The sequence below is a fragment of the Heptranchias perlo genome, chromosome 5 (genome assembly GCF_035084215.1).
Source record: "Heptranchias perlo isolate sHepPer1 chromosome 5, sHepPer1.hap1, whole genome shotgun sequence".
Taxonomy (NCBI): domain Eukaryota; kingdom Metazoa; phylum Chordata; class Chondrichthyes; order Hexanchiformes; family Hexanchidae; genus Heptranchias; species Heptranchias perlo.
Window position 1 is genome coordinate 19,615,475 of NC_090329.1, and position 25,703 is coordinate 19,641,177.

Here is a 25,703-nt window from a genome sequence, read left to right on the forward strand (position 1 = left end):
CACCTGAAGGATTAACCTATTTTCTTTTTCAGGTGCTGCTAGTCCTGTTGTGCATTTCCAGCATTCTCTGGGGGCAATTTTGACTCTGGGTGATAGTGTGAAATGGGTGATAATCGTAGTGTGAAATGGGTGGTAAATGGATCTCACCTGATTTTCATTCCCTTTCAAGTCAATATAAATGAAAAATAGGGAGAGGTTTATAACATACGGCAGATTCAGCATCAGATACAAAGATGATACCAGAACTGAGTGTTTATACCTATCAGGAGTAACTGAACAGGCTGGGGCTCTTTTCTCTCGAAAAGGGAAGGCTGAGGGGTGGCCTGATAGAGGTCTTTAAGATTACGAAAGGGTTTGAAAGGGTAGACGTAGAGAAGATGTTTCCAATTGTGTGTGGGAGACCAGAACTAGGGGCCATAAATATGTTTCTATTAATAAATCCAATAAGGATTTCGAGAGAGACTACTTTACCCAGAGAGTGGTTAGAATGTGGAACTCGCTACCACAAGGAATAGTTGAGGCGAATAGCACAGACGCATTTAAGAGAAAGCTGGATAAACACATGAGGGAGAAAGGAATAGAAGGTCATGCTGTTACAGTTAGATTAAGAGGGGTGGGAGGAGGCTCGTGTGGAGCATAAACACCGGCTTGGGCCAGTTCGGCCGAATGGCCTGTTTCTGTACTGTAATTTCTAAATAATTCTATGAAATGTCGGCCCTTTTACACTATCACACAAAAGTCAAAATTACCCCCTCTGCCTTTACTTCAGCAGTTCTGGCATTTGCGTTTTTCTTTCTAATTCTGAAACTCTATTCTGCTAAAACGCAGCTTGAACTCCTGGGTCCTTAATATTTGCTCTTTAAGCAATCGATCGCTTGTGTATGAAGTTTCTGCCCTTATGCAGACTGTATAATGAATGTACAGGGCTTTAAGCACCGCTCATTTTGACCTTGAATGATGCCAGTGCGAAGAAAGCAGGCTCCCTCCTGTCTCGTTATAAAATGTATCTCTGTTGTAGGGCTGATCTCAGGACTGGAACCTCCTGGTGAGGAGATGCCTTTATGAAGAGCACTGCAGATTCACCAGAATGATAGCGGGGCTGTAAGGGTTAAATTATGAGGACTGGTTCCAAAGACTAGGCTTGTATTCCCTTGAGTATAGAAGATTAAGGGGTGATCTAAGTGAAGTGTTTAAGATTATTAAAGGAATTGATAGGGTAGATAGAGGGAAACTATTTCCTCTGGTGGGGGAGTACAGAACAAGGGGGCTTAACCTTAAAATTAGAGCTAGGCCTTTCAGGGGTGATGTCAGGAAGCACTTCTTCACACAAAGGGGAGTGGAAATCTGGAACTGTCTCCCCCAAAAAGCTGTTGAGGCGGGTGGTCAATTGAAAATTTCAAAACTGAGATTGATAGATTTTTGTTAGGCAAGGGTATTAAGGGTTACAGAACCAAGGTGGGTGGATGGAGTTAAGATACAGATCAGCCATGATCTAATTGAATGGCTCGAGGGGCTGAATGACCTCCTCCTGTTCCTATGCTCGGGAAACTGTGGGCCCGCAGCCCCATATTGTCCATCCGTTGAGTTAAGTGGATGAAAAATTAGGCATTGGGAGACTGACATTTTCCTGACCCCTGGTCCCTGTGAACACTGCTCCTCACCTGGTGCTCCCGATCATGGAATCAACTCTTGTATCTTTTCATATGAACTTCAGCTGGGCCCAAAGCACTGGGGTTTTTAACATTAGTGCTACAGCTGCTGTTTCTGATAAGATTTCCTTGTCTTGGAGCCCATAGTGTCTCGCAAATGTATAATACCAGCTGGAGGCATCAAATAAGGTTGTACTGTCAGTGGTGCCGTCTTTCAGATGAGACGTTAAACTGAGGTCTCGTCTGCCCTCTCAGGTGGACGTGAAAGATCCCATGGCACTATTTCGAAGAGCCCGGGAGTTCTCCCCAGTGTCCTGGCCAATATTTATCCCTCAACCAATATCACTAAAAGCAGATTATCTGGTCATTAAATCATTGCTGTTTGTGGGATCTTGCTGTGCACAAATCAGCTGCCACATTTCCTACATTACAACTGTGACTACACTTCATAAAAGCACTTCATTGGCTGTGCAGGGCTTTGAGATGTCCTGAAGTGGTGAAAGGCACTATATAAATGCAAGTTCTTTCTTTATGTCGCAGAAATTCTCTCTGGCCCATGTCACTATGGATGTGGCTTGCTGATACATAGGGAGAGATTATCACTGGTTCCACTGGACAGAAACAGGGTAACAGCGCCCCAAAAATCACGGGGTTCATTCATATCGCCTTGTTGCTGCTCCTGATTGGCTAACACCATCCCGAAAGGGGCCTACAGCTGGCGGCCAGGAAGAGCCATCTGTTTTCAGGCATTGGCCCTTTTAACATGCAAATCAGGGTTCTATAGAATCATAGAAAGGTTACGGCATGGAAGGAGGCCATTCGGCCCATCAAGTCCACGCCGGCTCTATGCAAGAGCAATCCAGCTAGTCAGACTCCCCCGCCCTATCCCGGTAGCCCTGCAAATGTTTTCCTTTCAAGTACTTATCCAGTTCCCTTTTGAAGGCCGTGTTTGAATCTGCCTCCACCACCCCCTCGGGCAGTGCATTCCAGATCCTAACCACTCGCTGTGTAAAAAAGTTTTTCCTCATGTCACCTTTGGTTCTTTTGCCAATCACCTTAAATCTATGCCCTCTGGTTCTTGACCCTTCTGCCAATGGAAAGAGTTTCTTTCTATCTACCCTGATTAGACCCTCTATGATTTTGAACACCTCTATCAAATCTCCCCGCAACCTTCTCTGTTCAAGGATAACCACCCCAGCTTCTCCAATCTATCCATGTAACTAAAGTCTCTCATCCCTGGAATCATTCTAGTAAATCGCTTCTGCAACCTCTCTAAGGCCTTCTCCTCTTTCCTAAAGTGCGGTGCCCAGAACTGGACACAATACTCCAGTTGTGGCCGAACCAGTGTTTTTTAAAGGTTCATCGTGACTTCCTTAATTTTGTACCCTATGCCTCTACTTATAAAGCCCAGGATCCCGTATGCTTTTTAACCCTTTCTCAACCTGCCCTGCCACCTCCAACAATTTGTGCACATATACCCTCAGATCTCTCTGTTCCTGTACCCCTTTTAGAATTGTGCCCTCTAGTTTATATTGCCTCTCCTCATTCTTCCTACCAAAATGTATCACTTTGCATTTTTCTATGTTAAATTTCACCTGCCATGTGTCTGCCCATGCCACCAGCCTGTCTATATCCTCTTGAAGTCTATCATTATCCTCCTCACTGTTCACTACCCTTCCAGGTTTCGTGTCATCTGCAAATTTTGAAATTGTGTCCTGTACACCCAAGTCCAAGTCATTAATATATATCAAGAAAAGCAGTGATCCCAGCACTGACCCTTGGGGAACACCACTGTACACCTCCCTCCAGTCTGAGAAACAACCGTTCACCACTACTCTCTGTTTCCTGTCCCTTAGCCAATTCTGTATCCATGTTGCTACTGCCCCCTTTATACCATGGGCCGCAATCTTGATGATAAGCCAACCGTGCGGCACTTTATCAAACGCCTTTTGAAAGTCCATATGCACCACATCAACTGCATTGCCTCATCGACCCTCTCTGTTACCTCATCAAAAAACTCTTATCAGGTTGGTTAAACACGATTTGCCTTTAACAAATCCGTACTGGACCCCAATCGGGGTCCTATGACGTACATAGGACCCCGATTGCCCATTTTGAGGAGACAGGTGGGCGGAGCATGCACTGTGCACGCTCCGCCTAGTTTTACCTGGTGGTACAGTGGAAGAGGACCTGAAAGAGTAAGTTTATAATTGTTTTTATTGCAGCCAGGAGGAGCAGTCCCCCCCCCCCCCAACTTGGACCCATCTTGCTGCAGGCACTAAGTCAGCCTCTGGGCTGCCCGATATTGCACTGGGAGCTACAATGGGGTGCCCACTCAAAGTCCGCATCACACTGACAGCATAGTAATGAGGCCCGACCCTCAAAACGGACCAGGCTTCTCCCCAACAGGGGGCACACTCTGCCAGTCGGCTGCCCGATAGTTAATGTTTCAGAAAGGATCGGGGTGGGGGGCAATGCCATATGTAATAAACAAGTTCTCAAGTAACAAGAAGATTTGTTTTTTTCTTTCTTTTCCCATCCACCTCCGATGATGGAAGTAACTAATATTGCTTATAGTCCAGTGCAGTACTGAGGAAGTGCTGCACTGTCGGAGGTGCCATCTTTCAGGTGGACTTAAAAAATCCCACGGCACTATTTCGAAGAAGGGCAGGGGAGTTCTCCCCGGTGTCCTGCCAATATTTATCCCTCAACCAACATAACTGAAACAGATTACCTTGTCATTATCACCTTACTGTTTGTGGGACCTTGCTGTAGGCAAATTGGCTGCCGCGTTTCCTACATTACAACAGTGACTACACTTCAAAAGTACTTCTTTGACCATAAAGCACATTGGGATGACCTTATGTTGTGAAAGACGCTATATAGATGCAAGTTCTTTCTTTATTACTGGCCAGTTTTGGTTTTCTTCAAAGATACTTACCTATTGTGAAAAATCCTTTCTGGACCAGATATATCCACTACAGTCTTTCATCATATCCTTAGTTCACACATTTCAGACATATTTCCACCTCACTGCAGTGTGATGGAACTCTGAGGGGAAAAAGTTGTGATCCACAAAGAATCATCAAGAGTCTGTGTTTAAAGACTCTGCTAAGAACTGTCCCAAACATTAGTTTAAAATATCAGTGGGAGATGAGCACATTGTTATTTTTCACCTGCAGATTAATTTTGCTTCTGTATAATTTTGCATCTTACAATAAATAACAATCTGTAGTTTAGCCTGAAACACATGGTCTGATGTTTTTCTACCTCTCAAAGCAAACAGGAGAATACGCGGAATATCCCATCTACCTTTCCGGAGAAGAGAGCCATTGCTAGCCCTGAGACATGCTAGCCCATTCACCCCTTGCATGAGGTGTATAAGTTACAGTTCACAGGAAGTGCGAGTCTGCCTATAAATAGTGCCTTGTTACTGTAAGAATTAGTAAAGAGTGTTGGGAGAGGCTCAAGTTGCAACAACAAGTGCACCTACGATGGTCGAAGGTTGTTGGGATGTTTTACTACGTTAAAGGCGCTATATAAATGCGAGTTGTTGTTGTCTGAGTTTAATGCGCAAGCTATGTGGAACGTTGTTACAGCTTTAAATTATAGGGCAGTTGACTAACATGGAGACCTGACATCATCCCACACGCAATTATGCTTTCATCAACGTAAATTCATGCAACATCATCCTTTCTCTAAAAAAATAATAATAATAGAGAAAGAAAAGAGTGGGCTAGATAAGCCCTCAGGCATTTTCTCACTGTTGTTCTTATATTCTTGACTTCATGAAAATGTTTTGCAACAATGGTAAAAATGAAATTGTTTCATGGGGTTTGGGTTTTGAAATTCAGGGCAGAGTCTACGATTTAAAAGATTAGGCAGTTCATATTCGATCAAACATCTCTGGAGTAATTAATCACAGCCATACCTTGTTCTTCTATCAAACAGTAAGCAAATTGATCAGTGCCAATTTGTGCTTTATCTATGTGACAACATAGCTGTAACTGAAAATACTGCCAAGGCCTGCAGTCCAGTGCGGCACATTAAGTAAACATAGTTTCTGAATGTGCCTAATACATGGTGCTACCTTGGTATTCCTTTCGTCTAAGTGCTTGTGGTTGCTGCATCTAAACAATTGATTTGTTTGTGATGTACGTGTACTGTTTGAAGGCTATGGTATATTGGATTGGCGTAGTCAGGTTCACTTGTGTTTAAAAAATAACCCGTATGTTTCGATTGCCAACTCTGCAGAATAAAAGACGGAAAACTAATTAAAGGCCTAGTGAAACACGTGGATTTAACACAGAAAGGTATATTGAAAGACATATTGCCGAGAACCTTAATCAAGGATATTCAAGGGTACGTTGCAGAATGTGACACATTCATTTTGTACAGAGATGCTTGACTGATTACCATTGCTGTGTGAAAGGCAACATTACATTGATTAATATTTGACACCGGCAAAGCAAGTGAAGCTTAATGGGAACTGTCAGTCATGTGCACTACATATTGTCTGCTGTGCTTATTATATTTTTTAAATAGAAGTACTGCACTGTTTAAACATGACACAGAATATGGATTGATAGAGTTTGATTTGGATACAGACAGTGACACTAGATTTTTTTTTAATAGCTGTGTTGTCAGGTTTTTTTTGCATTAACATAGACAATGTTTTCCTTCAGATATGATACTTAGATTTCAATTATTGTAGCCTTCTGCTTTTCTCCAGGCGTGCAGGCCAGAAGTTAAGTTGGAGGTAACTGTAATTCAGCAAGAAAAGGGGATGTAACACACGTCCTCTGTGCTACGTCCTACATATGGAAGTGTAACGGCAGCCCTCATGGCGTCTGTAGTCTGAGTCTCTCGATGGAGAGCCCCAACCTCCTTTTCACTACCGAGTTTGAATGGAGCAGATCCATGGAAGAAATAGAGAGAAAGAAAGAACTTGCATTTATACAGCGCCTTCCACGACCTCAGGACATCCTAAAGCGCTTTACAGCCAATTAAGTAGTTTTTGAAGTGCAGTCACTGTCGTAATGTAGAAAATGCAGCAGCCAATTTGCGCACAGCAAGGTTCCACAAACAGCAATGTGATAATGACCAGATAATCTGTTCTATAGTGATGTTGGTTGAGGGATAAACATTGGCCAGGACACCGGGGAGAACTCCCCTGTTCTTCAAAATAGTGCTGTGGGATCTTTTATGTCCACCTGAGAGGGCAGAAGGGGCCTCAGTTTATCATCTCATCTGAAAGACGGCACCTCTGACTGCAGTACTCCCTCAGTACTGCACTGAGAGTGTCAGCCTAGATTGGATGCTCAAGTCTCTGGAGTGGGACTTGAACCCACAACTTTCTGACTCAGGTGAGAGTGCTACCCACTGGGCCATGGTTGACACCATTAAATAAAATGTATTTAATGGGCTAAATCGCCTAATTTGCTGTGGCACACTTTCTTATTTTCAATAGGAAATGAAAGTATGGATGGAGTGCTGGACATAGCTGGATAAAACAAAGGGAGTTCACTGAGACCCACAAAAGCTGGTCAGTGCTATCAATCCACAGGTTCATGTAGACATCAAACTCAACAAGAAACCTGCTTAGACCTCTTCACTCTAAGCAGGTTCTACTGTGCACATAATTGAGCAAGGCAGCTTTACTAAAAGAAATGCACTTGATATGCAGTAACATCTTAAATTACTGACAAGAAAACTATGTGTTACAGGGCGTACATATCACTGAACCTGACACCAATATGCATAGGGCCTAGAGGTTAACCATTATGCCAGAAATTTACTGGGAAAATAACGGCGAGTTTAATTGCGCTCGCCAATATTAGTGTGTAAATAATCCAGCAACTTGTGACGAGGAAGAGATACAGCGTGAATTACGAATCACCACAGGTTGCTGGTCGATTTGCGCCGCTCCACCGTTAGTCTTGTGAAAAAGCAGCTCGCCCTCAACCTCCCCTCGAGTTTCAAGAGATTGCTGCATTTGCACATTAATTACCAATTAAGCTCGCTGCAGAAAGTTAGGGCTGGTACTTAACAGTGTAAGGACCCTTTTAATGAGGAGGTTTACGTTCCTGCAACGCCACTCAACCTCTCCGGCCCAGAAAGGGAACAGTTGAAACTGTGGAGTCTCATTCCTACAGGTAGTAAGTTCTTAGAGGTTTTAATTTTAAAATGTTTTTCTTTTCCTTTCTGTCGTTTTTTTCTCTCTCTTTTAATCCAATCTTTCTTTCCCTCTCTTTGGGCATGATTTTAGCCCCCAAGATCGGTGAGTTGGGGGCAGGGGGCGGGTGGGGGCAATGAAAATCGCTGATTTTAGGAGCGAGAAAGAATCTTGGCTCCATGCCGCCGACTTCCACATTCGACCCAGACTCATCTGGGTGCATGTGCACTTCAGGAAGCCAGAAATCCCGCCAGCAATTAAAGCCAGCGGACCGATATTTAAACCATCAATTAAGAGACTTAAAGTAGATAAAGTGTTTAATTTTTTGTGTAATGAGGCAGGGAAAGGATTTTAACTCTGCCTCAACGTGTTTCCCATGTCCTCTGAAAGTGCTCTGCACCCACCGGAAGAGGTTTCTGCAAGTATGTGCCAAGTTCCCTGGCAGCTGCCATGATTCCTTCATTCTGCTCGAATCCAACATCCCGGCCCTCTTCCACACACAAGACAGACTTAAGGGCTGGCTCCTTGGAGACAAGGGATGCCCCCTGCAGACGTGGCTCGTGACGCCTCTGAGAAACCCCATCAGCGAGGCACAGCAGCGGTACAACGACAGTCACAGCACCACCGGGTCTGAAATTGAACATGCCATAAGACTGCTGAAGATGCGTTTCCGGTGCCTGGATCGATCTGGGGGATCCCTTCAGTACTCACCAGCGAGAGTGTGTAGAATAATAGTCATCTGTTGAGTCCTGCACAACATCGCTCAACAGAGAGGATTACCGGTGGCTGAGGTCCCATGTGCTCATGAAGCACCCGCATCTGCCATCAACATGGAGGAGGAGGACGATGACGGCCAACCCATCGGCAGAGCAGCGGCTCACCTGTGATGCCAGGGAGTCGCTCACATTTGATAGATTCTCATAAGGTGATCTGCAAACTGAAGATAGTGAAGCTCTCAGACCACCTGGAACATCGACCACCAACACCAGCTCCACACCCCACCCCGGCTCGCACAAAACATTCCTACAACCACACATACACCCACTGTAAACACACCCAATGTTTACAACGGGTGTAAACATTGGGTGCCATCAAGTCTCGCCGTTCATGGTAAAGCACATGAAAGGGGGCTTTCACAAAAGGGACTCAAGAATGGGCAAGACGAGGCAGTGGTGGTGAGAATTATAAGATTTAATGTGCATTTAACAAAAAACAAATATAGATGAAAAACATGACATTCTGTCAGACACCCTTGTGCATACCCTTTGTGATTACAAATTCTTAGCCTTTCTCTTCCTACTACTTCTACATGGAGCATCCCCTGTGGCTGCAGCAGAGGTAGTGACAGGTTGCTCAGCTTCATGCCCTGATTGCTTAGATGCTTTCAGCCTACGCCCTCTGGGTTTTGGAGCCAGTGAGAGCCCCGCCAAAGACTGCTCCACCTGTACCTATGTAGGGGCAGACTCGGCCACCTGGAGAGGAGGCAGCATTAAGGGTACTAGTTGAGAGGGGGGCAACCAGTGAGACATGGGAGCGCTTTGAGTGGAGTCCTCACTTCCGTGTCCCCTTTCGCCATCTTCCCTCTCATCACTCCCACCACTCGGCTGGACAACAGCTTGGGGGACATGTGTGATGCCTTGGAAGGCCACTTCTAATGTATCTGTCAGCCTGTTTAAGGCGGCAGAATGTCCTTCACCCTAAGTCCGCACGGCCGTTGCCAGGGCCTAAATGGACTCATTTGTGAGCCGTGTTTGAAGCTCAATGGAGGCTGCAATTCTCTCCATCGCAGACATTCCCTCCTGTACCTGCACCACCATTCCACTAATGCTGGAGGTGGACTCCTCCATCCTCTCCACTTTTGCGGAGAGTGTGCGTGGCATGTTTTCCAGTACCTCGCAAAGGTGCAGCTGTACCTCAATCATTCTCCTTTTCAAGGATGGCCCCCAGAGTTCAGCATCTGTGCCCAGCTGAGAAGAGCTTGGAGAGGAGTGCGCCCTCTGAAGCGGATTCTCCACAGCTGCCCCTGCCACCCGTGCCTGCTCAGTCTCATTTGTGTGTGGTGACTCACCAAGTGACAACCCAACTACCTCTCCACTAGGACCCACCGAGGTGTGAGTATCTGCGCTGGTGGATGGCTCGCTAAGATGTGACGGTGCACCGTCACAGGCTGGGAGCTCCTCTGAGGAATCGACCTCGTCCACGTCTTCAGTCCTTGAAGGACCTGGAAGAGAACATACAGCAATATTAAGAATCATCACAGAAGTAATGTAGTAATGAGAATCTGAGGTTTGCAACAGGTCAATCATTAATAACATCAATTCATGTTCTGCGTGATGGAAGTTCTGTCACCAGACGCTTCCAGGGTGCCAGTCTCAGCATTCCCGACGGCCAGGCACTCCACCGTCTGACTAAGCAGGGTCTCCTCCTCCACCTCTGTGAGGTTCACAATTTGTGGAAGCCCCCCTCCAGTCCTCGTCCTCTCCCTGGCGTTCTGAGCTCTCTTCTCTACAAGGAGAGAAGGTACAGACGTGTGAGTGAGTGAGGGTGACGGGGTCACCCAATTAATGAATTGCTTTGGGTGAGGCTGACAATGAAAGAGATGCATCAGAGGGTGACTACATGACCGATTTATCGCATTGCATCAGGATTGAGGTGAGTGGGACTGCTCGGTTCACAAATGGGGAGGTGAGGAAGTGCACAGAAAGTGAAGGTAAGTTGATAATGAGCCTTAAGTGGGTGTGAGGAGTGATGTGATGGAGTAGGCTTCTCAGGGCAGAATGTGAGGGAGGGTAATGTGCTCCATCGAATGTAGGTGAGTCAGTAACTCTACTCACTTTTCCTGACCTGGTTAGGTCATTGAAAAGCTTCCTGCACTGCATCCAACTGCGTGAGATGTTGCCGCTGTTGGTCACCTCCTCTGCCACTTCAAGCCAGGCCTTCTTGGTGGCAGACGCGGGGCGCCTCCTCCTGTCTGCCGGGTACAGCGTCTCCCTCCTTCTCCTCACCCCAGCCTGTAGCACCTCAACTGAGGAGTCACTGAACCTGGGCGCTGGCTTACTCCTTTGATGCTTCATGTCCTTGAATAACTTCTTTCTCTCATAAAAGCCATTCTTGCAATGGCCCTTTAAACAATCCAGCTTTTTTTTTTATTCGTTCACGGGATGTGGGCGTCGCTGGCAAGGCCGGCATTTATTGCCCATCCCTAATTGCACAGACTAGGCTGTACTGCCATGAAAATAGAAGATTAAAGGGTGATCTAATTGAGGTGTTTAATTGCCAGCACATCATTCGGGTGCGCAGTGCACCTGCTCCACAGCTTGGAGACGCCAAACCCAGAAGCCACATTAATGGCCTTCAATTAAGTTGCGACTGCTCGAGAAAAGGTAGGAAAAAAATTTCCGGGTTTCCTACACGCCCATTAACCGCGCCCCCCGTCCCTGCTGACATACCACCATGCTAAAATCATGCCCTTTATTTCTCTTTCTGTACCTGATTTGACTCAAATTCACCCTATTTCCTTCCCTGTCGTTCCTCTGTTTCTTTCTCAATCTTTAAATCTCAGAGAGATTATGGGGTCCGAGTACAGAAATCACTAAAAGCTAGTGCACGGGTACAAAATGTAATTAAAAAGACTAATGGAATGTTGGCCTTTATCTCAAGGGGGCTGGAATACAAAGGGGTTAAATTATGAGGACAGGTTGCACAGACTAGGCTGTACTGCCATGAAAATAGAAGATTAAAGGGTGATCTAATTGAGGTGTTTAAGATGATTAAAGAATTTGATATGGTAGAGAGAGAGAAACTATTTCCTCTGGTGGGAGGGGCCAGAACAGGGGGACATAATCTTAAAATTAGAGCTAGGCCGTTCAGGGGTGATGTCAGGAAAGACTTCATCACATAAAGGGTAGTGGAAATCTGGAACTCTCTCCCCCCAAAAAGCTGTTGAGGCTGGGGGTCAATTGGAAATTTCAAAATAGAGATTAATAGATTTTTGTTAGGCAAGGGTATTAAAGGATATGGAAACAAGGCGGGTAGATGGAGTTAAGATACAGATCAGCCATGATCAAATTGCATCGTGGAATAGGCTTGAGGGGCTGAATGGCCTACTCCTGTTCCGATATAACACAGAGTCTTAAGAAAGGTAAGAGGATTTTTCCACTCCACTCCACAGTGGGGAGGCAGCACTGAAAACTGACAATCATTCTTTCTATCAGGACAGTCCCTGCGAGAATGATTCCCACCTCACAGTCCATTCTCCTAAAGTTTAATGCACTAGCATTGGGGGTTTGAAAGTAGAACAGCCCAGGCCTCTCATAGCTCAGTGCCACCAACAGCAGATCTCTAATTAGCTTTTTTTTTATTCGTTCATGGGATGTGGGCGTTGCTGACGAGGCCAGCATTTATTGCCCATCCCTAATTGTCCTTGAGAAGGTGGTGATGAGCCGCCTTCTTGAACCGCTGCAGTCCGTGTGGTGAAGGTTCTCCCACAGTGCTATTAGGTAGGGAGTTCCAGGATTTTGACCCAGCGACGATGAAGGAATGGCGATATATTTCCAAGTCAGGATGGTGTGTGACTCGGAGGGGAACGTGCAGGTGGTGTTGTTCCCATGCGTCTGCTGCCCTTGTCCTTCTAGGTGGTAGAGGTCGCGGGTTTGGGAGGTGCTGTCAAAGAAGCCTTGGCGAGTTGCTGCAGTGCATCCTGTAGATGGTACACACTGCAGCCACAGTGCGCCGGTGGTGCAGCCACTGTTGCCATTGCAGGTTCCAATGCTTCTTCCAGTGCTTTGAGGACATAACGTGCAGGGTGGATAAAGGGGAACCAGTGGACGTAGTGTATTTAGACTTCCAGAAGGCATTCGACAAGGTGCCACATAAAAGATTATTGCTCAAGATAAAGAACCACTGGATTGGGGGTAATATTCTGGCATGGGTGGAGGATTGGTTATCTAACAGGAAGCAGAGAGTTGGGATAAATGGTTCATTCTTGGACTGACAACCAGTAGCCAGTGGTGTTCCGCAGGGGTTGGTGCTGGGTCCCAAACTCTTTACAATCTATATTAACGATTTGGAGGAGGGGACCGAGGGTAACATATCAAAGTTTGCAGATGATACAAAGATGGGAGGGAAAGTAGAGAGTGAGGAGGACATAAAAAACCTACAAGGGGATATAGACAGGCTGGGTGAGTGGGCGGAGATTTGGCAGATGCAATACAATATTGGAAAATGTGAGGTTATGCACTTTGGCAGGAAAAATCAGAGAGCAAGTTATTATCTTAATGGTGAGAAACTGAAAAGTACTGCAGTACAAAGGGATCTGGGGGTCCTAGTGCAAGAAAATCAAAAAGTTAGCATGCAGTTGCAGCAGGTGATCAAGAAAGCCAACGGAATGTTGGCTTTTATTGCTAGGGGGATAGAATATAAAAACAGGGAGGTATTGCTGCAGTTATATAAGGTATTGGTGAGACCGCACCTGGAATACTGCATACAGTTTTGGTGTCCATACTTAAGAAAATACATACTTGCTCTCGAGGCAGTACAAAGAAGGTTCACTCGGTTAATCCCGGGGATGAGGGGGCGGACATATGAGGAGAGGTTGAGTAGATTGGGACTCTACTCATTGGAGTTTAGAAGAATGAGAGGCGATCTTATTGAAACATATAAGATTGTGAAGGGGCTTGATCGGGTGGATGCGGTAAGGATGTTCCCAAGGATGGGTGAAACTAGAACTAGGGGGCATAATCTTAGAATAAGGGGCTGCTCTTTCAAAACTGAGATGAGGAGAAACTTCTTCACTCAGAGGGTAGTAGGTCTGTGGAATTTGCTGCCCCAGGAAGCTGTGGAAGCTACATCATTGAATAAATTTAAAACAGAAATAGACAGTTTCCTAGAAGTAAAGGGAATTCGGGGTTACGGGGAGCGGGCAGGAAATTGGACATGAATTTAGATTTGAGGTTAGGATCAGATCAGCCATGATCTTATTGAATGGCGGAGCAGGCTCGAGGGGCCGATTGGCCTACTCCTGCTCCTATTTCTTATGTTCTTATGTTCTCCTTTGCCTAATCCCCTTGATCAGCAATTTATTAATGCCTTACCTCAGACCTTTGATTATTCTATAGACAGGTTATCAAAACTATTATTGGTCTCTGGAAAAACTATTAACAAACTTTTGCCCAGAGAACAATTCTCTACCATCTTGAAAAACCTGTTTTTTTTCCTTCAAAATCTTAACGTTTACTTTCTCCCTCCCCCCCCCAAGCCAATAACACTCGTATGCACATGGCGATTAACTCGTATATTGCATTAACCAATGGAATAACCGTGTTTCATTGAGTTTTTTCATTTTTAATTGGGACTTAGATTTTGTTTTCTGTTTCCCAAGGTCAAGAAGCGTGGGGTGCGTCCCGAACAAGTCTAAAGGCCCCAATCCCGAGGTCAAGGGGGACCTACAGAGAACATCCCTATGGTAGATATTGAAGGCAGCTCTTGTCCCATGACCTCAGCACTACATGAATGTCCTGTGGTCACCATATAAACAACTACAAGACAAGTAATAGTTCATTTATTTTCTTGCCTGGGGGGGATAGCTTCTCTTGGGTACCCTTGTGCACTCCTTCTATTTCCTAAAACTTTGATGAGAAGTCGGCATTACTTTATGACAGTAACTCATAGAACGGACAAGTCTGTCCACAGACCATGCAACGAGGATGCTGTTCCTTTTGATTGTTTTTCATTGTTCTATGTGTAGAAGTATGTTCAAGTAGCATGAACCGGTAACAAGTTTTAAGTTTCCAGGCCCACCAGTAAAAGGTGGATGTTTGTTTAGGGGTAACGCAAGACTGTTTTTTTGAAATAGGTGATAATCAAGCTGTAGATAAGTTGTTTTAAACTGTCTTATTTTAATATTTGTCAGTTTAAGATGTTCAATATTTAATTTGTAAATTTAATTTTTTTTAAAACATGATGTTTGATGGATCAGCTATGTATGTAGCTAACTTTATTAAAGTGATCTGTTCGGTGTTTTAACCTGTATGTGGTAATAAAATTGCATAAAGTTCCATGTGTAATCTTATCTAAATAGGTGACTTTAATTTGTCAAATACATTTTGCCATAATTTGTCAATAAAGCTGAAATCTTTTGTAAAGAACTAAAATTTTGAATTATTTTATTCTAGTTCTTAAATGTCTGCATCTGTTTGTTCTGCAGGAAATGCCTAAACTGTTTTCTACAATATAAACCAAAACGAACCCTTAGTTGTTTTTTTAAGAAGTTTACATTGTGTAAGAATATAAAAGCTGTATTAACACCCAATGGATGTAAATAACTTTTAAAAAAAGAAGTTAACGTGCTAATAACCTGTTTACATGACTCGTGGTTAGTAAACTTTAATGTAGAAAATGTTAGAGCAATAAATGGATTTTAAACTATCCTATAAGCTTGATCTTACTAAAAGCAAAACTCTTAATTGACTTGTTTGTGTTAGCATGTCTCTCATGACAATGTAACGGAGATTAATGAGGTAAGAAGAGCTCTTCCCACTGTAGACTGTCTAAATGCCTAGCTCTTGGACCTTTGAATTTTCCTGCACATTAAATATCCCATCAACATGTGCGCATTACATGGATCCCATTCTTGTCTTCACTCAAAAGAGGGCATTTAATGCATTATTGAGATGATAATAATTGTCTTTACAAGGAAAATCATCAGTGTCACTGCCCAATTGTTTGACATTCACCTTTAAAAAAACTTTATTTGTAATTTCCAGCACTAATGTATCTGAATTTCACCGTTCGTGAAAGCAGTTTAGAGGGCTGATATTTCTTTTTGAGGCAATCAGACATGATGGCTGATTATTAAGAGAATATATCGCAGGACTCAAAGGATGACTAAACGTTAAACACCCTGCAAATACAAGGTAACACTAATAGTAACTCTATAATTTTGCTGCCTATGCAACAGTTATTTTAAATATTTACAATGACGCAGTTACTGTCAGTTAAAAAAGTAAACCTTCCAAAATGTGATAAACAAACGTAGGAATTATAGGTTATTAAAACGGCTAATTAGCAATAACTAATGACCACGTCATTGTTTCTTTTCAATATATAACCCTGCTTCCTATAAACAAGACTAAAATGACCAATAATAGTAATGCAACTCTTGCTAAAACCTCAATTGTGTAAACTGCATCGTAAAAGGGAAACCAGAAAACAATTACAATCATTTTTTCAGGGTGATCAAAAGTGCCATCGATCCTTATACTGTAGTTTTGTTAAATATTGAAACAATGGCATTTTTGTCCTTGTGATTGGTTTACTTTTTTCATAGTAACGAAAAAACACCAGCAGATTATACAGCTTGTGCAAACAAGTGCCTTGCAGCTGGAGTTGCATGCTAAGATTTATTTAATAGTGTACATTTTTGGCATTAAGGGGTAACGGTTCTGTTTTTCCAGTCTGTTACATTTGAAGTGCGTCCATTTATCTTTTCCCACCGCTGAAGCTTGTTTCTCTGTTTGTTCCTTTTCAGGTGTCTGGTAGTAGGTTAACCAGGAAAAAAAAAGCAGGACAAGCATTAAGGTTCAGGTAGGCAATGCGATGCCAAGTTCAGGGTTCAAAAAACTCCCATGTGATCAGTCGGATGGCGATTCCATCCGCAGTTTGTATCTGTTAGAGTTTGTAAACTTTTTGTTTTTAATTAAAGAAATGTAAGTATTAACTTTGATGAATGCTGCTTATTTTGTGAGAACTACACCTCTTTTTTTTATCTTCTAAATTTCATAATCCAACAACAGAGTGTATCAAGTTTGTATTCTCTACTCAAAAAGAACAAAAAAGATTTCTCCTTTACATTTTATCCTACATTTTATATTTTACGCGTGTTAACTGATTAATAGATTTGACTGTACAGCAAATTGCAAATGTCTGATTGTGTAGTTTTAACCTTAAAAGGTAGCTTTTCAGCCCCAGGTTAAACACGGAGGGGGTGGGGGGATAGAGTTTCCGCTTTAGGCACAATCAGGAAATTGTGTGCAAAATGTGCTTGACATTGCACTGGTTAGGTTAGGCTTCAAGTTTCCGCTAAAATTCTTTTGCATGATCAGAAAAATAAAATCTCCATGAACCAGCCCAATCGGGCAGCGCAATAGAATGTAATCGTTTCTTTATCCTTTCTGTTAAAAAGTATTCCATGACGTATTTAAGAGTGGTAACGTGGTGCAGTTTTATTAATACAGCTGAAAATAGGTTTATCAACAAAATAAGCATTTTTAATAAGGTTGTTCAGGCTTCCACCTGTGAGTAACCTGATTTAAAATCACTGAAAATTACTTTTAAAAAACTATACTGAACTAATTACTAGTTTCATTGGTCAGTTTCTTAGTAAATTAAATATTTCTTGACATGAAAATACTTTTAAACCGTGCCTGTGCGCCTAAGAAAATGAGCCCAATTTGAAGAGCCTTCCCGAACCAGCACAATCGGTGGAATCTCATGATGTCGACCGGGGGGAGTGGCCAGTTTTGCGGGCGGGGCCTGATCCGGGCAAATTGAATCTTGAACCAACGTAAAAGATCGCGGGAAACACGAGCATGAGTGGTTTAGAGCACGACACACTTACGTTTAAAATTCCCCGATTTTTTGCGCTGGTTCGGCCAATCCCACCCGGATTGGGCTGATATAACAAGCGGAAACTCGACCCCGGATATTTAGACCCCTACTCTATCAGTGGTCGTCTGGTTTAATCTTCCACACCTCCTAGGTTTGCACGTGCCTGACATTTAAAGCATTTGAGCTCCCGTTCAAGTGACCTCATTGTGACAGTGGAAGCTCCACAGTAATGCCATAATGGCCATTTTATGAATGTCAATTTTGTTTCACCATTTATCGCACGCAGTTCACAGTCTTTATCTTCTCTGCACCATTGTGTTGTGGCTCCTCTACACTATTGATCTTCTTGATGTCTTTTACAATCACCCCCACCGCTTGCGGTAAAAGTATGCAAATGTGATAATCTTGTTAAATTTGACTTAAAACATAGAAGTTATTGTTTCTGTTCTCCAAAGTGAGCTCGTACATCATTGTTGTTTGCTATGTTGCTTTTTTATTATGTCTTGCAGGATGACCGAGGAAAGGGATTTAATTCCCATAGAGAAGCAATTCATGCATGCTAGATATGCATGAATGTAATCATTTCCTTTGGTGCCTAGCCCCAGTCTAATTGAATATGGGATTAACTGTCCTTATTCAGTGCTGGCAGGGTCGAGATAAAAGACCACACTCAACTCAAAAAACATAGAATGAGGGGAGGGAAATGAAGATGCATCTTCATTAGTCCCTGTTGCAATACCACTGGTTGAGGGGAGTACAGCGCTGTGGATTGTTAAATTAATATGCTGAAACAGATTAACCTACTACTAAATCCAATGACTTGCTTAGATTCCATCAGATAGTTTCCATTTATTACGCAGACTAATTTCTTGATGATTTTGTCAGCTTTGCAGCTCAGGGAAGAATTTATTTTTGCATAGAATTTACAGCACAGAAACAGGCCATTCGGCCCAATAAGTCCAAGCAGGTGTTTATGCTGCACATGAGCCTCCTCCCACCCCACTTCATCTCACCCTATCAGCATATCCTTCTATTCCTTTCTTCCTCATGTGTTTATCGCGCTTCCCCTTAAATGCATCTATGCTACTCACCTCAACTACTTCTTCTGGTAGCGAGTTCCACATTCTCATCACTCTCTGAGTAAACAAAAGAAAGTGATGAGTTTCTTGCCAGGTCAACATGCCAAACCAGTAACTGGAATCAAATCAATTGTGGTTTCTCCTTCTAAGGGGAAACGTCTATAGGGAATATGGACAGAGGGAGAAACCCCGATTATTGATTCTGTTCAATAATAGAATATCAGCTGGAGCTGATCGAAGATTAAGAACAGAAAATGCTGGAAAACACTTAGCAGGTCAGGCTGCATCTGTGAAGAGAGAAACAGAGTTAACGTTACAGATCGATGACCTATCGTCAGAACTGGAAGACGTTACAGATGAACAGCCTTTAAGCAAGTGCAGAGCCTTCGGGAGTGGGAGAGGTTCGGGCTAGTGTTTAGGATGGGGAGCCCCTATTGGGACACGGTCAGCGGGGTGGTCTGCGCCCCTGGGGTCTACCTGCCTTTCTCCGCCACACTCCCGGGCTTCCCTCTTCCTCTGCTACTTTGCTGTAACCGTTTACACCTCCTCTGGACCTATCTTTTGTTTCTATACCTGTTCCATTATCACCTCATTTTGCGTCGCACCATCATTCCTTTTGTCATTTAATCACTCCTGCCCTCCACCCTATCACAGACTCTTTCCTTTTCTTTTCCTGTCCGCCTTTTCCCTGGTATTGTCCCTTGCTTAAAAGTTGTTAAATCTTCCAGTTCTGACGCAAGGTCATCGACCTGAAACGTTAACTCTGTTTCTCTCTCCACAGATGCTGCCTGACTTGCTGAGTGTTTTCCAGCATTTATTGTTTTTATTTCAGATTCCCAGCATCCGCAGTAGTTTGCTTTCCTTCTGGGGAAAATTAAAGCTTGAGTCCTCAACAGCAGAAGCAATCAGTCTACCCTTTCATCGTAATTTTAGAATCACCTTCTTGTGATGTTTCTGCCCCTTTGGCTTCTAAGAGGTGGAACTTTTCCAACTTATTGGACACTTCAATTACCAGTAAACAATTGAAAGAAAAACTTGTGTTTATATGTCACCTTTCACGACGTCCAAAGCCCTTTACAGTATGGTCACTGTTATACTGGAGTGGGACTTGAACCCACAGCCTTCTGAAGCAAGAGTGCTACCCAGTGAGCCATGGCTGACACCTAACGAAAGTGCTTCTCCTGCAAATAGACCACTTAGACAGTAGACTCCTATGTACAGAATCATACAGCAGAGAAGGAGGCCATTCAGCCCATCGTGCCTGTGCCAGCTCTCTAAAAGAGCTATCAAATTAGTCCCATCCATAGAATCATTACAGCAAAGGAGAAGGCCATTCAAGCCATCAAGCCTGTGCCAGCTCTTTGTAAGAGCTATCCCCCTGCTCTTTCCGCATAGCCCTGCAAATTTTTCCTTTTTAAATATATATTCAATCTGTGCCTCTGGTGACCGACCTTCCTGCCAGTAAAAGCAATTTCTCCCTATCTACTCTATCAAGACCCCTCATAATTTCGAACACTTCTATTAAATCTTCCCTTAACCTTCTCTGCTCCACAGAGAACAATCCCACTTCTCCAGTCTCTCCAGATAACTGAAACCCCTCATCCCTGGTACCATTCTAGTAATTCTTCTTTGCACCCTGTCTGAGAACTTCACGTCCTTCCTAAAGTGTGGTGCCCTGAATTGGACACAATACTCCAGCTGAGGTCGAACTAGTTTTTTTTTATTCGTTCATGGGATGTGGGTGTCGCTGGCGAGGCCAGCATTTATTGCCCATCCCTAATTGCCCTTGAGAAGGTGGTGTGAGCCACCTTCTTGAACCGCTGCAGTCCGTGTGGTGAAGGTTCTCCCACAGTCCTGTTAGGTAGGGAGTTCCAGGATTTTGACCCAGCGACGATGAAGGAACGGCGATATATTTCCAAGTCGGGATGTTGTGTGACTTGGAGGGGAATGTGCAGGTGGTGTTGTTCCCATGTACCTGCTGCCCTTGTCCTTCTGGGTGGTAGAGGTCACGGGTTTGGGAGGTGCTGTTGAAGAAGCCTTGGCGAGTTGCTGCAGTGCATCCTGTGGATGGTACACACTGCAGCCACAGTGCGCCGGTGGTGAAGGGAGTGAATGTTTAGGGTGCTGGATTTATAAAGGTTTAGCATTTAGCATTAGTAAGTCCGGGTGTACCTGTTCTTTTAGTCTTGAGATTTGCTAGGTACCAGTTCTTGTTTCCCTTCTCAGTCAGAGGAGTTAGGCCCCAGATATGCAAGATGCGACATTGACATGAGGTCTGAGATATATGCCCATATCCTGCAGTTGAAAGGTGATTGAAAAGTAACTATCTTGTCTCACCTGAGCACTGAAAATTAAAGGAAAAGGTAATTTAATGCACTTCAATCATTTTCTCTTGTTCATAAGCATCCTGAATTCTCAGGTGACCTAGAGTTTTCCTTAAGATTGCTAGAACGCAATATCCTTTTGTCATAGATCAGTGTTAAAGGATATTAAAATTGTGGGTAATAAACAGGCACTTTGTAATTTGTAAACAAAAGAAAAATGTAACTGAATTCAAGTAATTGAAGAAAAAGTGTTAAAGCAAAATTCTTTCAAACTAGAGTCTCTGGGGTAGCACTAATGCAAACCTACCCTCAGTGATTGATTATGCACTAAAGACTTAAATTACACCTAGTTTCACATCCAGCTGTGGAATTTCATAGAAGATTTTTTTTCAAATTAATTTTTAGCTTAGTCAACGTAATGTGCTTTTCAGTATTACTAGCCCACAAGAGGTTTCAAGGTCTCCATACAATTGAGCAGTTCTATAATAAAATCCTTGTCACGTTTTTGTGAATTAAAGTGTAGGAGTGGCAGTGGGAATGTTAGTATCACCAGAAATTCACCGAAACAAACCAGTTTTTCATTATTAGATGGGCATGCATGTAATGCTATTGTACCTAGTGAGTGATGCCTTTCTGTTATTCAAGTTCTCCGTACATTTGAGTACTTCTTTAATAAAGAGCCTTGGCTCAGTGGTAGCACTCTCACCTCTGTTTCAGAAGGTTTTGGGTTCCAGCCCCACTCTAGACACATAAGCACAAAATCTAGGCTGACACCCCCAGTGCAATACTGAGGGAGTGCTGCACTGTCAGAGGTGCCGTCTTTCGAATGAGATGTTAAACCGAGGTCCCGTCTGCCCTCTCAGGTGGACGTAAAAGATCCCATGACACTATTTTGAAGAAGAGCAGGGGAGCTCTCTGTGTCCTGGCCAATATTTATCCCTCAACCAACATCACTAAAAAGCAGATTATCTGGTCATTATCACATTGCTGTTTGTGGGACCTTGCTGTGTGCAAATTAGCTGCTGCGTTTCCTACATTACAACAGTGACTACACTATTGGCTGTAAGGCGCTTTGGGACGTCCTAAGGTTGTAAAAAGAGCTACATAAATGCAAGTTCTTTCTTTTAAAAAATAGGTTATGGCCTGCGTGTTTCAGCTGAACAAGCTCATATAGACTGTTGTATAGGGCTTCTGGCTGCATCACTGTTGCGTTTCATTTATGGAAGGCTTTTATTGTCAACACCGCCGAGGGAATCCCTTTGCTTTGTGTCAGTGGTAGAGTTTTGGCTGGGTTCAGTGTTTTCAGTTTCTTAAATAAGAAACTGTACTTTGTCCCTTGAAAACATTTCAAGTCTAATGATCATAATGAATCTTCTTCAGTACATCTATGGTACATTAGCAAACATCTACTGTGCCAAAAAATGTGAAAATTTGGCACTGGCGTCCAATTTGTTGATAGCAATACCATACTGGATTGTCATACTGTGTGAACTGAGAATATAGATCTCCTAAATAGAAACATAAAATCTTACAGCACAGAAGGGGGCCATTCGGCCAATCGTGCCCGTGCTGGCTCTTTGAAAGAGCTATCCAATTAGTCCCACTCACCTCCTCTTTCCCCGTAGCCCTGCAAATTTTCTCTCCTTCAAGTATTTATCCAATTGCCTTTTGAAAGTTACTATTGAATCTACTTCCACCGCCCTTTCAGACAGCGCATTCCAGATCATAACAATTCGCTGCTTAAACAAATTTCACCTTCTCTAACCTCCGGCTCTTTTGCCAATTAAGAACATAAAAACATAAGAAATAGGAGTAGGAGTAGGCCATATGGCCCCTTGAGCCTGCTCTGCCATTCAGTATGATCATAGCTGATCTTCAACCTCAAACCCACTTTTCAGCCCGATCCCTATATCCCTTGATTCCCCTAGGGTACAAAAATTTATCGATCTCAGCCTTGAATATACTCAACGACTCAGCATCCACAGCCCTCTGGGGTAGAAAATTCCAAAGATTTACAAACCTCTGAGTGAAGAAATCCCTCCTCATCTCAGTCTTAAATGGCCGACCCTTTATCCTGAGTCCGACCCTTTATCCTAAGACTTCCTTACTCTTGTACTCCAACCCCTTGCAATAAAGGCCAACATGCCATTTGCCTTCCTAATTGCTTGCTGTATCTGCATGCTAACTTTTTGTGTTTCTTGTACAAGGACACCCAAGTCTCTCTGGACACCAACATTTAATAGTTTCTCACCATTTAAAAAATATTCTGTTTTTCTATTCTTCCTACCAAAGTGAATAACCTTACATTTCCCCACATTATACTCCATCTGCCACCTTCTTGCCCTCTCACTTAACCTGTCTGTATCCCTTTGCAGACTCTTCATGTCCTCCTCACAGCTTACTTTCTAACCTAGCTTTGTATCATTAGCAAACTTGGATACATTACACTCGGTCCCTTCATCCAACTCATTAATATAGATTGTAAATAGCTACGGCCCAAGCAATTTACCTTAAATCTGTTCCCTCTTGTTACCTACCCTTCTGCCAATGGAAACGGTTTCTCCTTATTTACTCTATCAAAACCCTTCATGATTTTGAATGCCTCTATTAAATCTCCCCTTAACCTTCTCTGCTCTAAGGAGAACAATCCCAGCTTCTCTAGTCTCGCCACATAAATTAAGTCCCTCATCCCAGGTACCATTCTAGTAAATCTCCTTTGTACCTCTCCGAGGCTTTGACATCCTTTCTAAAGTGTGGTGCCCAGAATTGGACACAATACTCCAGCTGAGGCCTAACCAGTGACTTATAAAGTGTTTTGTAACATCAATGAGTTGCATGTCAAGAGGGAGCTTACCTATAGCAACCTATCACATCCTCAGAATGCCTCACAGCATTACACATCCAATGAATTAGCTTTTAAAGTGTAGTCACTTTTTGTTATGTAGGAAACACGGCAGCCAATTTTCACACAGCAAGCTCACACAAAACAGCAAGTGAGATAAATGGTCAATGAATCTTTTTTTAGCTTGTGTTAGTTGAGGGAGGAATGTCGGCCTGGACACTTGGAGAATCTGTCCTGTTTCTTTTTCACTTAATCTCACGGAATCTTCCACGTCCACCCAAACAGGTTTAACATCTCGTGGGAAGGACACCCACTTCCGACCAAGCAATACCGTACTCAGGTCAGAGGCTGGGTATTCTGCGGCGAGTGACTCACCTCCTGACTCCCCAAAGCTTTTCCACCATCTACAAGGCACAAGTCAGGAGTTTTTTTTTTATTCGTTCATGGGATGTGGGCGTCGCAGGCGAGGCAGCTCCAACAACGCTCAACAAGCTCGACACCACCCAGGACAAAGCAGCCCGCTTGATTGGCACCCCATCCATCACCCTAAACATTCACTCCCTTCACCACTGGCGCACTGTGGCTGCAGTGTGTACCATCTGCAGGATGCACTGCAGCAACTCGCCCAGGCTTCTTTGACAGAACCTCCCAAACCCGCGACCTCTACCATCTAGAAGGACAAGGGCAGCAGGCACTTGAGAAAAATACCACCTGCACGTTCCCCTCCAAGTCACACACCATCCCGACTTTGAAATATATCGCCATTCCTCCATCATCGCTGGGTCAAAATCCTGGAACTCCCTACCTAACAGCACTGTGAGAGAACCTTCACCTCACGGACTGCAGCGGTTCAAGAAGGCAACTCACCACCACCTTCTCAAGAGCAATTAGGGATGGGCAATAAATGCTGGCCTTGCCAGTGACGCCCACATCCCATAAACGAATAAACAAAAAGGCCTGGAGTAGGCTGGAAGCCACGACCACCTGACTCAGAAGTGAGAGTATTACTGACCGAGCCAAGCTTGCACTAGCACGGTAAACTGGAGTATCATAACAGAGGCTCACTAACCTGATCCCTGCTGTCTAGATGTACCAGTCTCAGACATTGTAAAGAAATTACTAGGCAGAAAGTCCACTATCATGCAGATGATAGTGAAAGAAAAAAGAAAGAACTTGCATTTATATAGCGCCTATACAACCTCAGGATATCCCAAAGTGCTTTACAGCCAATGAAGTATTTTGTAGTAAGCAACACAGCAGCCAATTTGCGCACAGCAAAGTCCCACAAACAACAGTGTCATAATGATCAGATAATCTGGTTGAGGGATAAATATTGACCAGGACACCAGGGCGAGCTCGTCTGCTCTTCTTCGAAATAGTGCCATGGGATCTTTTGCACTTACCTGAGAGGGCAGACAGGGGCTCAGATTAAAGTTTTATCTGAAAGACAGCACCTCCAAGAATGCAGCACTCCCTCAGTACTGCACGGGGAGTGTCAGCCTAGATTTTGCACTTAAGCCTCTGGAGTGGGACTTGAAGCCACAATCTTCTAGACTCAGAGGTGAAAGTGCTACCAACTGAGCCACAGCTGTAACAGTGAGGTACCACTAGGACCACTAATCCTAGTAGATTTCACCAACAACACAAGGTCAGTTAAGTGGCACTTTTTGGCACCCATCACATGAGGCGCTGTGAGCATCATGGGAGTCAGAATGTTGGGCACCAGCAGCTAGTAAAGGGCTGCTGGCCGAGAGCCTGGAGCAACTCTCGGGCGCCTCAGCTGCATTTATGGGGCATCAGCTCAATTGGGAGACTCAGGTAAAGTAGGTGTGCAGGCTCTTGATGCTCAAAGCACTTACGACCCAAGCTATGTGTCCTTGTGCTCATTGGGCATTGGGTAAGCCTCAGCGCCCAATCAAAGGGAGTCCCATTGCTCCCCAGGCTTACAAAAAAAAACTTACGGGCTCCCGTTCGCCTAGAATCCTAACTAAAACACAGCCAGTATAAACGTGGCCCTAGTCACAGTCG

At 43.8% G+C, this 25,703-nt stretch overlaps 1 protein-coding gene across 3 annotated transcripts in view; it reads left to right on the forward strand.

Moving 5' to 3' along the window:
* khdrbs2 (KH domain containing, RNA binding, signal transduction associated 2) overlaps positions 1-25,703 on the forward strand; it is a 501,831-nt gene that overhangs the window by 454,175 nt on the left and 21,953 nt on the right. For 2 of the 3 annotated variants that reach the window (XM_067984050.1, XM_067984051.1), the window contains exon 9: positions 14,204-14,946. In XM_067984050.1, coding sequence (XP_067840151.1) covers positions 14,204-14,298 — 95 coding nt within the window. In that variant the 3' untranslated portion in view covers positions 14,299-14,946. Of the gene's footprint in view, positions 1-14,203; positions 14,947-16,351; positions 16,408-25,703 lie in introns of those variants that run through there. The other variant, XR_010962867.1, reaches the window with a different exon arrangement.